The sequence below is a fragment of the Lithobates pipiens genome, unplaced genomic scaffold (assembly GCF_037356315.1).
Source record: "Lithobates pipiens isolate NorthernLeopardFrog02 unplaced genomic scaffold, aLitPip1_a1.2 Scaffold_3, whole genome shotgun sequence".
In the NCBI taxonomy this organism is placed as follows: domain Eukaryota; kingdom Metazoa; phylum Chordata; class Amphibia; order Anura; family Ranidae; genus Lithobates; species Lithobates pipiens.
In genome coordinates this window covers 84,201,973-84,216,404 of record NW_027507790.1, presented here as the reverse complement: position 1 = coordinate 84,216,404, position 14,432 = coordinate 84,201,973, and the positions used below count along the sequence as shown (strand labels likewise).

Below are 14,432 nucleotides of genomic sequence, written 5' to 3'. Positions count from 1 at the left end.
CTATGCCCATCACACAAATGATGAGCTCATTTCTAGATTTCTTTTCTCTGGACATTTTCTGTTAAAAGGGTGTGTAACCCAATCGCCAAGACCCCTTTCACACCGGGGCGTTTTTCAGGCGCTTTAGCGTTACAAAAAGCGCCTGTAAAGCGCTTGAAAGAAGCCTCATCTGCAGTCCCAATGTGAAAGCCCGAGTGCTTTAAGAGCCCTTTCACAATGTCAGCGCCTGAAAAACGCTTGTAAAGGACCACTTAACTAGCATCGCTTTACCAGCGCTTTGAGCGGTATTGGGGCACTTTTAACCCCTGCTAGTGGCCAAATAAAGGGTTAAAAGCGCCCACAAAACGCTGCTGCCAATAGCGCTTTTCAGGCGTTTTACAGGCACTTCCTATTGATTTCAATGGGAAGGGGCGCTTTAGAAGCGTTGTATTCACCGCTCCAAAAGCGCTGCAAAGAAGCTGCTTGCAGGACATTTTTTGACGCCCTGCCAGCGCAGCGCCTCAGTGTGAAAGCACTTCGGGGTTTCACATTGGGATTGCAGTTGCGGCTTCTCTCAAGTGCTTTACATACGCTTTTTTTAAGGCTAAAGCACCTGAAAAACGCCCAAGTGTGAAAGGGGTCTAAAATCTCATTTAATATTCCACACATTTAAATCATTTTTCATATTTTTAATTGCACAGCTTTTGTTCAAATAACACCTGGTGATCCTGCCATGGAGGTCCTTTTCAGGCACCTCCTGCTATAGGGGAGCCAATGTTCTGTCCCGGTCTCCCAACAGTGCCCCTGTGCTGCCACCCAGCCACACAGGTTTCTGATGGAGGCAAGTGGCCATTTTCGCACACATTACACAGGTATGGTCAACTGTTGACACCATCAGAAAACCCACCCCCAGAAATGTCATGTAGCCATTACTGACTTGCATGCACGCAAACAGGAAATGGTTGCAAAGTGGCTGCGGAAAATTAGCAAGCATTAGAAGAGCAATAAAGAATGAAAAAATTGTTTCTGATACACACAGCCTTACATACTAAATATCAATCCATTCAGATAGTATGGCTTTTTTTGGCTCTATGGTTAATGATTAAAAGCAGGTCCTTAGGGGACTTCCACAGAGTGATTGCTCTAAAGTAGATGAGCAATGGCTGTGAAGTGACATTCTCGCCTTGCTTTTATACTCTGTTACTCTAGCTGTACGCTGCCCTCTCTTCACTTATCTATTAGATTAGTTGTTTCACCATTGTTGTGCGCCCATCCCCCATTTCCCTTATTCTGCCGATAGCAGAAACTATCTCACTTTCTGGTTTGAGAACCTTCTGGACATATCCGGTTCATTTCAAACCGACACATTTTAAAAGACTAGGATGATGAATGATAGCACATTCGAGGTCCTGTGTATTATGTATCATCCACTTTCTAGTGATCGCTGTTCTTTCAATGTCTGAAAATAGATAACACCTACTGTATTATTTTCATTTCTTGGTGCTCAAGGCACGTGATGTACAGAAGCTTTATGTCATTCTAAAAAAAGGCCAGGTTTATTTATAGACTAATATCTAACAATAGCCATGCAGAAACTGAGAGAATCAGCTTTAAATGCTGATGTGGCTGTATTTACCCAAGACTGCACCGCCAGCTTCTTTCTGGTAGTGAATGCAGCGAACCGATGCTGCATCTCTCCCCCTTCCAGTGTCCTATCACATACAGTCCCCCATCGGATAGTGCCCGCTGTGTACTGCGCATGCGCAGTACACAGCACATACAGATTCCCGAGAATAGCTGAAGATGAACGGCGCTGCACCGTGAGTCCAGGTTCTAGTCCCACCATCCAAGTGGACATAGAGTTGGAATATAAAAGAGCCGAGCGCAGCGAGGCTGAGCCCGAAGCGTGGCAAGCGAAAGACCCTCTAATTTTCCCAGCACTATGTCCACTTAGATGGTGGGGCTAACACCTCCACTCACGGCGCAGGCGCCGTTCATCTTCGGAGATTTTCTAAAGCTTCTTCTGCTCCGTACTCCGCAAGCGCAGTACAGGGCGGACACTATATGATGGCCGGACTGAATATGCCAGAACACCGGCTCTAACACTGAGAACGGAGCGATCAAACACTGCTGATCACTTGGTTCTCAGTACTCCCTGAGCAGAGAACTGTCAGTGCTGGGCTGTGGAGGGGGCGGGAGCGGCTGGCTCTCAGCGGCCCGCTGTGCATGTCCAGGCATGTGGGCAGATTCAGACTTCATTGTCGTGGTCTTGCCTGTGCCCGGACTGGCTAATGCATGAAAGTCACTAAAATGTAGAGCAAACGCCTGCTTACCATCTATTCCACGTTTTGCAGACTCTCATACAGATGCACAGATCTTTGTGGCTGAGGTAGCTAAAGATGGCCATCCAAACCTCTCTCTGCATCACATGGGTTGCACCATTCTCCAGGGGTAGAGAGTCTGGAGGAGGGCTGATTGGAGGAGGCCTTATTACATGGCGTTCCATCTGCACACATTTGGGAGGTGACAAAGATGGAGGAGGGCGATTGGTGACCCTTGGCATTGTCCTTGGACTTGGAAGAGACTGGTGCTTATACTCCTTTGGGGTCCCATTCAGTTCTTTGCTGAATCGATGCATACGCTCCCCATTGGTGTTCATACATTTCTTGGGCTCCTCGTCCTCACTCTCTGGCTCAGATTTAATAGGATGATGGTTCTCATTGGCCAGGCTATTTTCAGTTTTCTGGATCTCTTGGTTTAGTTCCTTGCTTAATTCTTTGCTTAGTTCCTTATTAGAGACTTTTCTTTTCCTTCTGATTTTCTTCTTTTCTTTAGACTCTGGACCCTCTGTGCTGGGACCAGCAGTGGGTGAACTCGATCTGGACTGGTCACTCTCCTTAGATTTGGGGACAGATTCTCCCATATCGTCATCTGGCTCCTGTTTAATGCGCTTTGTTTTGGCCATAAGTGCTCGTTCTTCCGGTGTCTTCCAGGTTCTCTTCTGAAACCACAGGAAGAATTTCATTGTAAAGATACATACACAAAACGATTGAATTTAATATTTCTAGGTACTTTACACAGAAAATTGTAGAAAATAGCAGCTTACTACTTCTTAAAACAGTTCTAAAGAATATGTTACCACAAAATTCCATATTTCTGATATGCGTCCCCTGCACTTACATAGTTACATAGATAGTAAGGTTGAATAAAGACACCGGTCCATCCAGTTCAACCTGAGTGAGTGTCTACAATTGTCCCTGTACATTGCACACTCACATCAGTCCCTACCCTCAAGGAGCCCACAATCCAAGGTCCCCATTCATATACTAGGGCCAATTTTGGACAGAAGCCAATTAACCTACCAACATGTCTTTGGAGGAAGTACCCGAAGGAAATCCACACAGGCACAGGGAGAACATGCAAACTCCAAGCAGGTAGTGTCATGGTTGGGATTTCAACCAGCGACCCTCTTTACTGCTAGGTGAGAGTGCTACCCAATACACCACTGTGCCGCCCATTTGTTACTTGCGTTAACAAGTATCCTGTTTTCTATTGCTTCCTTTGTATAAAAATCCTTGGTGTTCCTGCCAGATTCCATGCTTAACTTTTTCAAACTGGCAACCCTAAGCAATACAGCACATTTATCCCAGTATGGTCAGTTTTCTGGCTGTTTTTTTTTTTTTTTTTTTTAAATAAACGTTTTGCCTGCATTTCTATTTTAAACTGTATGGGTTGTTTTACAAGGTAAATGTTTCACATATACTTTAACCAAGAAAATCCTTCCTAGAAAATGCAAAGCCACGATCACAACTCATCTGTAGCAAGGCAAGAATCTCTTTGCCTTCATCTTATTATATAGAAAATGATATGGGAGGGAATCCTAGGTCTTTAAAATCCCTAAGGCCTCATACACACGGACGTTTTAAAAAACGGGCTGTAAAACTAGTACTGACAGCAGGAAAAAAAAAAAAACAGGGTTATCGCGATTTTATCCACGTTTTGCATTGGCGTCAATGCGCGTTTTGCTGTGGTAGCTTTTGGCCGCGTTTCTCTGCCTCCATTCAAAATAAATGGTTCCCTATGGGAGCCCATTGATTTGAATAGAAATCGTACCAGAATTCGGATGCCCCCCCAAGACGATACCAGACCCTCCGGTCTAGTATGAGAAAACGGCACGGGGCCCCCCAAGATTCATACCAGACCTTCATCCCAGCACACAGCCCGGCAGGTCAGGAAAGGGGGGCCATACCAGGCCACATGTCCTCAGCATATGCGCTCCCCACCCCAAAGCACCTTGTCCCCATGTTGATGAGGGCAAGGGCCTCTTCCCGACAACCCTTGCCGGTGGTTGTCGGGGTCTACCCATTCACCTAAGGGTCAAAAATAAACAAACTGCTCCCTCTTCTGACGATGTCTCCTCCCGCTGTGCTGCCTTCTCTCTCCGCTGTCTTCAAGCTCTTTTGCTAGGTCTTCTCCCAGTGCTCTTCTTCTGATGTTGACTCAACGCGATCTCCTGGTGTAACGCTGGGTCCGCCGTGTGCAATGGCCTATATTGGCATGGTGTGGAGCCACACGATGATGCAATTTAGAGGCCACGCCTCTTGTGACGTCATCATTCCATCATGCTCCGGGCAGTGGCATCACAAGGGGCGTGACCTCCAAACTGCATCATCATGTGGGCCCGCCCCATGCCAATATAAGTCATTGCACGCAGCGGACCCAGCGTTACACCGGGAGATCGGGTCGAGTCAACATCCGAAGAAAAGCACTGAGAGAAGACAGAGGAGAGGGAGGACAGCACAGAAAGGATTAGAACCGTAGAGGGGAGAAGGACTGGCAGAGGGAGAAGACGTCGCAAGAAGAACCGGAGCCGCCTTAATAAAATACTTTAAAAACGTGTGTAGTGTGTTTATTTTTGTCACTTTTTTTTTTTTTAGGTGAATGTGTAGCGGTACGATGTACCCCATACTCATTCACATACCGTGGGGGGGGGCCTGAGATTTGGGGACTTCCAGATTCCGATAAGCCCACGCCTGCAGACCTCAACAACCACCGACAGGGGTCGTCAGGAAGAGGCCCTTGTCCTCATCAACATGGGAACAAGGTGCTTTGGGGTGGGAAGGGTGCACAGCCCCCCCCCCTTGCCCCAAAGAACACACCCTCCCATGTTGAGGGCATATGGCCTGGTATGGTCCAGGAGGGGGGGGCGCGCTCACTCTTTAACACCTATTACCGGTATCTGGCATTTTTACAACTCTAGCGCTGGAGCGTCAGAACGTGCTGGTCCTGTTTTGTTTTTTTTGGAGCTAAAAAAACGCCACTGCCTGTTACAGCTCAAAAAGGCCTTGGTGTGCATGAGGCCATTAAATAACATGGAGTGCCGTTTTTAAGCTGCAAAAAAACTCAAAAACTCCCCTGTAAAAACGTCTGTGTGTATGAGGCCCAAGAATAAATTTGATATGTAAAGCTACCCAGTTAAAAAGAATCTGCTCCCCACAATATATCACCATGAAATGATTCCTATGCTAACAGCAATATGCTAGGTGCTTCTGTTGACATGTCTGAAAATGCTAACTGCTTGGCTGTCATGCCAATAATCAATACTTTTTAAGCCACAGACCTGGATCAGGGACGTACATTAGGATTTCTGATTACACTATGACTTCAATGGCATCATGTTAGTTTCTGTGTTAGCCCCTCACAAGGTACTGAACCCAAATACAGTGAGCAGCGTGCATTTTCAGTTTTTTTTAGTTGGATAAAATGTATATTAAAGCATTTTCACCAAGTCAAACAAAAGTGTACTCATTATCAGGTAAGTTTTTTTTACAAGGTCCTAATACATTATCAGGTAAGTTTTTTTTCCCCAAGGTCCTTTATCCAAGCATCAATGAAAAAAAATATTCTACATGTCGTTAAAATGCTCCTTTTAGTGATCACACATTTTGAACAAGGTCCAGTAGCACATGTCTCTGTTCCCCTGTCTTTACCACCAAATCATCCTGAATTATGTGCCTACACTGTCTTCAAAAAAAAAAAAAGACAGATGATACATTTTAACATTTCTCTTTGGGTACAGAGGATTTTTAGTCTTGTCCAAGTGTAAATCAACCAGGTAGTTAGAGATTACATACAGAATATAGAAATCAGAAATATTATTTTAGGAACACAAAATACTAAATTCCAAAAACATCATGACTTAATTTGTACTTTTCTAATTATCCCGTACTTAATCAGTAACATCAATAATCAGTATTACCTGGCTGGGCAATTCTTAAAATGAAACATATGGACAAGCCTAGCCATTGAAATGTGGCCTCCAAAAATGTTCCAATGTCACAAGACTGTGCTGAGATTCTTACTTAATATCAGGCCAATTAAAGACAACCTAAAATGTCTCTACTGGGGCTTTCATTAAGGCACAAGGCCATCTGGGATTTAGGAACTTATAAGTAAAGAAGGGAACTCAAGCCGGATATAGTTATGCAGAGACTCATTATCCATCTGGATGTTGTATGTACATATCTCCAGGCATTCTGTGCAGAAAGCTTACTAGTATATACACATTGCTGAGAAAGGTATTTTCCACAATAATGTTACACGAGGCGACTGCACATTAAATAATCTTTTTACAGAATGTATTACGTGATTTTACAAGGTCTTTACGTTTATTTTTGGGATTACAGAACTACAGGGGGAGCAACTGTACATACTGTAAATTAATAAGACATCCCCAAAAATAATATAAGACCCAGTCTTATTTTCTGGGAAAAGCGGTAATAAACTCAATGCAAGCCAAGCCATAGACCTCTGTGCAATTTCTTCGAGTTACGGGAAATGAAAAGTGAACAGCACAGCAGTGTTAATTTTGGCAGCAAATTTCGATTTAGTTTTAGTTTTAGGACTAGGACTAAAATGGCATTTTCGTTTTAGTCCCATTTTAGTCTTCTGCAATTGTTTTCATTTTAGTCGTATTTAGTTGACTAAATCTCCAGTACATTTTAGTCGACTAAAATGTCCTACGTTTTGGTCGATTAAAATCTCCAGTACATTTTAGTCGACTAAAATACATTTTAGTCGTCTAAAATATAATGTTTGTGATTAAATTGTAATGCATTCATTAACATTTCTCTACAATTTCCAAACTCGTTATATACTGCTGGAGTGAAAAAATCTCATATGTTATGATCTAAGATATTGAGGTATGAACATGCACTACAGACCAGTGTTCATTTTGAAGTCAAATTTAAATTTAGTTTTAGTCTTTTGACTAAAATGGCATTTTCGTTTTAGTCCCACTTTCTTCTTTTGACTAAAATGCCATTTTAGTTTTAGTCCCATTTTAGTCATCTCAATTGTTTTAATTTTAGTCGTATTTTAGTTTACAAAAATAGTATTCATTTAGTGAACTAAAATGTTTTAGTCAGCGAAATTAACACTGCAGCACAGAAATGTAAACAAATGAATATGGAAGCAATCAGTAGCAAAAGGTGTTAGAGCATCAGTGTACACAACAATCCAGCAGCAAAAATATGGAGAACCAGTTCTTCTACTTGCCCTGTAGACATTTTCAGCCTGTTATTAGCTCTGAACACACACACCATAACTAAACCTGTTACCTTTTCTGTGAGTCCTTCACACACACGTAACTATACATAGTTACATACAGTAGTTACATCATAGGTGAGGTTGAAAAGACACAAGTCCAACCTATGTGTGTGATTATATGTCAGTATTACATTGTATATCCCTTTATGTTGTGGTTGTATATCCCTTTATGTTGTGGTTGTTCAGGTCCTTATCTAATCGTTTTTTGAAATGATCAATGCCCCCGCTGAGACCAACGCCTATGGAAGGGAATTCCACATCCTGCCGCTCTTACAGTAAATAACCCTCTACATAGTTTAAGGTTAAACCTCTTTTCTTCTACTTTTAATGTGTGACCACGTGTCTTGTTAAACTCCCTTCCGCAAACGTTTTATCCCTATTGTGGGATCACCAGTACGGTATTTATAAATTGAAATCATATCCCTTCTCAAGTGTCTCTTCTCCAGAGAGAACAAGTTCAGTGCTCGCAACCTTTCTTCATAACCAATATCCTCCAGACCCTTTATTAGCTTTGTTGCCCTTCTTTTTACTCGCTCCATTTCCAGTACATCCTTCCTGAGGACTGGTGCCCAGAACTGGACACCATACTCCGGTGCGGCTGGACCAGAGTCTTGTAGAGTGGGAGAATTATCATTTTATCCTTGGAGTTAATCACTTTTTAATGCATGCCAATATTCTGTTTGCTTTGTTAGCAGCAGCTCGGCATTGCATACCATTGCTGAGCCTATCATCTACTAGGACCCCCAGGTCCTTTTCCATCCTAAATTCCCCCAGAATTTCTCCACCCAGTGAGTAGTTTGTATTCATATTTTTGCCACCCAAATGCATTATGATTGGGCAACAAGCTTCTCTATCACCCCCTCCTCCACAAACTTTACCCCTTTGGTCTCCATGACGGTGTTCTTCACTGGCTTTCATCCTACCTATCCCACCACACCTTCTGTGACACTTAAAAATGTTACTTCCTCCTCTCCTCTTCCTTTCTCTGTGGGGTCCCCCAAGGTTCTGTTCTTGGAACTCTCTTTTTCTCAATCTACACCTCATCCCTGGGTCAGCTGATAGCCTCTCATGGATTTCAATATCATTTCTTCACTGACGACACCCAAATTTAGCCCTCTACCCCTCAGCTCACATCATCAGTCTCCTCAAGCATCACTAACTTACCAACAGACATCAGTCTGGATGTCACACCACTTCCTCAAACTCAACCTGTCCAAAAGCGAGCTCATAATATTTCCTCCCCCACATGCCCCTTCCCCTGAATTCTCTGTCAAAATCAATGGCCCGACCATTAACCCATCCCTGCATACTAGGTGTTATCCTGGACTCTGAACTCTTCTTTCGGCCCCACATCCAATCACTTCCGCCTCAAGCTCCGCAACATATCCAAAATACACCCCTTCCTAACCAATGACACCACAAAGCTCCTAACTCACTCCCCAGTTTTCTCTCACCTTGAATACTGCAACTCCCCCTGATTGGATTACCTTTACATAGGCTCCCCCCCTTCAGTCCATCATGAATGCTACTGACAGGCCCATCCAGCTTACAAACTGCTCAGCATCTGCTACCCCTCTCTGCCAATCCCTCCACTGGCTGCCACTCACCCAATGAATTAAATTCAAAATACTAAAACAAACTTACAAATCCATTTACATCTCTGCCCCCAGCTACATTACTAACCTAGTCTCAAAATACCAACCTAATTATTCTCTTCATTTCTCCCAAGACTTCCTGCTCTCTAAGTTCCCTTGTCACCTCCTCCCATGCTCACCTTCAGAACTTCTCCAGAGCAAATGCCATCCTTTGGAATTCCCTACCCCAATCTGTCCGACTATCTCCTACTTTATACACTTTTAGGCAATCCCTGAAAACTTCTCTCTTCAGAGAAGCCTATCCTGCCTCCATCTAACCACTGTACTTTTAATTTTCTTCATCAACTCATACCCTACAGCCATTATCTTTTGTATCACTTGACCCTCCGTTTTAGACTGTAAGCTCTAATGAGCAGGGCCCTCTGATTCCTAATGTATTGAATTGTATAGTAACTGTACTGTCTGCCCTAATATTGTAAAGTGCTGTGAAAACTATTGGAGCTATATAAATCCTGTAAGAATAATCACCAATGTATGCCGGTAATTTTCAGAATAATAATATAATGTACCTTTTTCTTGAAGAGCTTGTCTTCTTTAACTAGTTTTAACTGCAGAAGAAAAAAAAAACAATGTTAGTTGACAATAAAAAACAAAAATTACATAAAATTATGAAACGTTCTTAACATTTGCATATAATATACTATAGGATTATAAATAGTAGACCACTTATTAGGATTCCCCATTTGGTATCCCAATAGGAACATTACTTTCCACCCTCCTATCGTAACCAGCAACCTGTATCAATGTTCACGCTTCTCTTCCCATACAAGTCTACAAGAATCCAAAAGCAGCTCACAAGGAGGTTAACTATAGGCCAAATGGACCTGCAATGAATTCTGAATGATATCAGAAGCATCTAAAACAGTTGCCAAAACAAGCTGCACTTTCCAAGCAACAAGAACCCTTATACTGGTAATGGAGTGCTGTCATATTAGACTGTAGCTACAGATGAATTATGCCAACCATTACACCAACCTGATGCTGAATACAGAGATTTCCTCTAAACTAGAAAGACTAAAACTGAATCTTTCAAGAAAGGCAAACTAACACTACTCCCAAAGTGAAGATGCCTTGCATGCCTCAAACCACATTTATTAAATGAGGCCTCTACAGCCTATGGGACTTGGTGTTATGCCCTGCCCCAACCATTTAACAATCCTACACAAATACCTTGATAGGCCATGTAGACTTGTAATGGAATGGCCTAGGGGCGAGACATTCACTCCAATCTGAACAAAAAAATGTAAGATGTACTGTTATAGGGAACATCTAGAAATGGTAACTGTGTCAGTAACTTGAAAATGAAAGTATAACTAAGGGAACAACGTTTTCTTTAGTTTTGGATAGAGTGAAGAGGGATTAGAACACCTGTTAGTTTTTACCGCTGTGTGTGTCCCCCATTAGGGACATTCACCCTATTTGTCCTGTTTACCATTAGCATTGAAAGTAAATGAAAACTTAATGGAGGGGAAATCTTCCAATGGGGACACTAGTTCTAATGGCCATTCCTTTAATTTTCAGGGATTTCCTATCACTTCCTGTTTTAGCTATGCGATAGGAAGTAAAAGGTAAAGCTCTTGAGGTTATTACCCTCCCTTACTCTATCCAAACTGACCAAAAAAAAAAAAGAAAAGGTTTTGCCTATTTTAACCTTTTATCTGTCGTTTCTCCAGAAAAATAGTGGTGCACTTCCTGGTATGTGAGGGTTCCTAGGCACCCATGTGCCTAAAGCTTCATAGCTATAAATATACAGGATGAGATCTAAGGCACCACTGCCTCTGTCTGCTAGTCCCTAGGGAATTTAGAGTAAGATTTGGTGATGGTGTCGCTCATTGTTCTCCTGGAGACTCTGACATGAGGAAGGAAAACCCTGGGCCTGTACCAAGGTGACCATCTCCAAGCAGACAAAAAGCTGCTGTCCCTACTTGTTTTAAAATAGTACCAGAATCTCAAGTAGGTAAACTACCATTGTACACGGAGATTTTCAATTCAGCCCTAATATTAAAAACATAATGTATATTACTGTGTGCAAACCCACCCATAGTGTCTTTCTTATCCAAGTCTTCATAAATGGTTCAAATTCTGGCTGATTCCTGCTGAAATCCAAGCTGTGGGTGGCCTCATGGGTGCCTGCATACCAGTTAGCCAGCAGTGGAGATTCCACAATCCACACTGTTAATGTGGATGTTAGAAGCGACTGATTCTTTCATTCAGTCCACAATCATTCCATGTATTGGGCCTTTAGGCTAGCCAGCCGGGCAGTACAAAAAAACCTCCCTTGCGGACTATTGTTTTCTGACAAGAAACGCTCCCCTGGATGTCATTATACCTGAAAGATGACTGCAATCACTGTTCAACCAGAAACTTTCTGGCCAACTTTCTCGGCTTTTCAAATCAAAGCTTGTTGAGCCGACTCGTACAGACAAGGTCACCCACAGCTGACCGAAATTTGAACAGTGTATGGTTTCGTATTACCATTTCCTTTATTTATTGTATTAAATATAATGATTTTTAGATTATTCAATAAAAGCTCTAAATGTATCCCATTATCTCTCAGAATTGCAACAAAACAACTGTAGACACAGGGTCACACAGGAAGTGTATTTTATTTTCAATTAGTCCTTCAACTTATAGACTTGCCTTTTACCTTCAACCATTACAAAAATATATATATTATTTACAAAAAGCCAACCTCTTTCCTACAGGTAAATAAAAACATATGCCAAAAATACTTGTGCACATAGGGCTTCTCCCTGCACTTGGCCTTTCTGCTGCTGTGATAACAGGGACCAGCTGTAGGTTTCCGTCTGTGTCTCGGGAGCATTAACTGCAGCTCCAGTGTAGCTAAAGCCTGCAAGCTTGTCTGCATGCTTCATTCATAAATATGTTGTAACAATCTGCACATGAGAAAGTTGCACATTGCACTTACAACCCTAAGTTAAACTTAAAACAGACTCAATTGACACCTCCCTTTGCTAGGATCACCAATTCTGTTACCATGTTGCTACTAACAGCCATGATCACAATCTTAAAGAATACATAAACCCAACAATTAATATTCCTGATATGTACCTATTGTAGGATGTACTTGTTTGAAAAAGTATCCTGTTCTCTTTGTATTGCTTCCTTTGTGTGAAATCCCTGTTACCCCACTGCTTTCTTATTGAAAATGGACCACGCTAGGCAGGAGAGCACAGCATGAGAACTCATCCTGGTCTCCTCAGATGGTTCTGCTCACACTCCCCCCTCTGCATAGAAAGTTCTGTGTTCTGCAGCTTCTCTTTCCCCAGCTCCTTATGCAGCTGAGAATAGAGGTAATGTGATCACTTAGCTTATTAAAAAAAAGGGGGGGGGGGTGGAACACACACACACACACACACACACACGTTTTTCCTTTCATTTCTATTTTAAACTGAATAGGTTGTTTTACAAGCAAGGAGAGGGTTTACATATACTTTAATTTCTACAGTCTTAGGGCTCATGCACACTGCAGCTCCTACAGGCTTTTGAGCCCTAATTTTTTTTCTGCCTAGAACCCCCCCCCGGTTAGCCAATGTGTCTATGGACACTATTGCTTTTTCAGGCATATGCTCCTACGGGCATGAAAAAAACCCCACCAAACTTGTGTTTTTGAGAAGAGCTAGTACCCCAAAGAGCTCAAAGAAGCTCAAAATTGTTTGTTCCAGCTTTTGTTTTGTTTATACAATGGTTAAGAAATTCTATGTAAGGGTTTGTGAAAAAAAAAAACACTTATGCCCAAAAAAGCTCAAAGGAGCTTGAAACAGCTCAATAAAAACCGTGCACAAGAGTCCAAAAAAGCATAAGATTTTTCAAGCTGAAATAAAAGCTCAAATGCCCAAAAGCATTTTTTTTTTAGCTGCAGTGTGCATGAGCCCTTAAAGAGGTACACAGTATACATTTCTGTAATAAAGGTATGTTTCTGTGTACTTTAGCCAGTAAAGTAGACAGGGTTTAGTAGGAAGGGGACCAGGCTCACATTATTAAAGTGACAACAAACATTTACTTTTACTGGAGAGTCCACCTCTGCTATAAAGGTCAGGAGCTGACACAGAAGAACTGTACATTAACATGAATGGAGTACTCGGCACATAGCATCCACATGTCTGCAGGAGCATTGTGTATGCAAGTCTGGGCCTGTCACTTTCATACACAAGGCTGAAACTAACCAGCAGTGGTCTAGTGAAACACTTGACCACAGACATCACAGAATGAAGCAGCTTTTTACTTTCAAAAACCATTCAAAACAGATAAACCATCCTCATCAATCAGCTTGCAATTTCAGTCTGTTTCTAGCTCACCCTCTTCCTGACTGCAGGGTCAGAAGTTTTTTCCAGTGGCCGTTTCCTCTTAAAGGGGCCATCCTCAGGTTTTCGTTTTACAATTCCCTCCAAGACCTTCTTTTTGGGCTGTTCTTCCAAATTCTGCCTGGGGGTTTCCTCTCTTTCTTTCTTCTTTACAAGTTCTGTTATCTCTTTATTATCACGATTCATCTTCTGCTCCTTAAGCAAGGACCCAGGCAGGTTGGAAGCATACTTAAATCCTGGACCTCTTTTTTGCTTGTAGACCAAAAAGTGAAAAAAACATAAAACTCTTTATATCTTATGCTTATGGTTAAGTGTGTTTCTTTCAAGAACTACAAAAACTAAAACTGCCTTGAATAGATTAACAAATGAAACTAGAGGTTGCCCTGCAGAATTTTAGGAAATATGGGGGTAGTGGTTAAGCATTGCAGAGACTTAAGGTAAAAATTGACTAAGCTCCATGGGCAGAGTGAAACGTGTTGAGACATGGCCTGGTTGGAACCCTGGCTGAGGCTGTCATACACCACCTTATGGGGTATTGCAGAGATGTGCAGCTTCCAGGTCTTTTCCCCTTTTCCAACACATGTTAGGCTTCATGTACACTGTGCGTTGCACTCCTGATGCATTCGACTTTGGCATTTAGGTTCAGGTAGAAGGCACAGGCGCACTGTTCAACCCCACCTCCGGCAGCCTGTGAATCTCTATGAGGGACTGACAGCTGCTGCAGCTAGTTGGTGCACCAAGGTCTACCAACATCCAAAGCAGCAATTGCTCAGGGACAAATGCCCTGAAGGCAGACTGCTTGTGTATTGGGCATTTATGTTAAATGAGCAGAACAGACTTATGGCCTAAATTTATGCAATATTTA

The 14,432-nt window shown here is 42.3% G+C and overlaps 1 protein-coding gene across 4 annotated transcripts in view; it reads right to left on the bottom strand.

Annotated features, from left to right (window-relative positions):
• Window positions 1–14,432, bottom strand: part of KDM2B (lysine demethylase 2B) — a 205,976-nt gene that overhangs the window by 12,161 nt on the left and 179,383 nt on the right. For 2 of the 4 annotated variants that reach the window (XM_077461976.1, XM_077461978.1), the window contains 3 exons: window positions 13,562–13,819; window positions 9,752–9,790; window positions 2,313–2,980 (listed from right to left, as the gene is read on the bottom strand). In XM_077461976.1, the coding sequence (XP_077318102.1) occupies window positions 2,313–2,980; window positions 9,752–9,790; window positions 13,562–13,819 (965 nt within the window). Of the gene's footprint in view, window positions 1–2,312; window positions 2,981–9,751; window positions 9,791–13,561; window positions 13,829–14,432 lie in introns of all 4 variants that reach the window. The other 2 variants (XM_077461975.1, XM_077461977.1) reach the window with 1 other exon arrangement.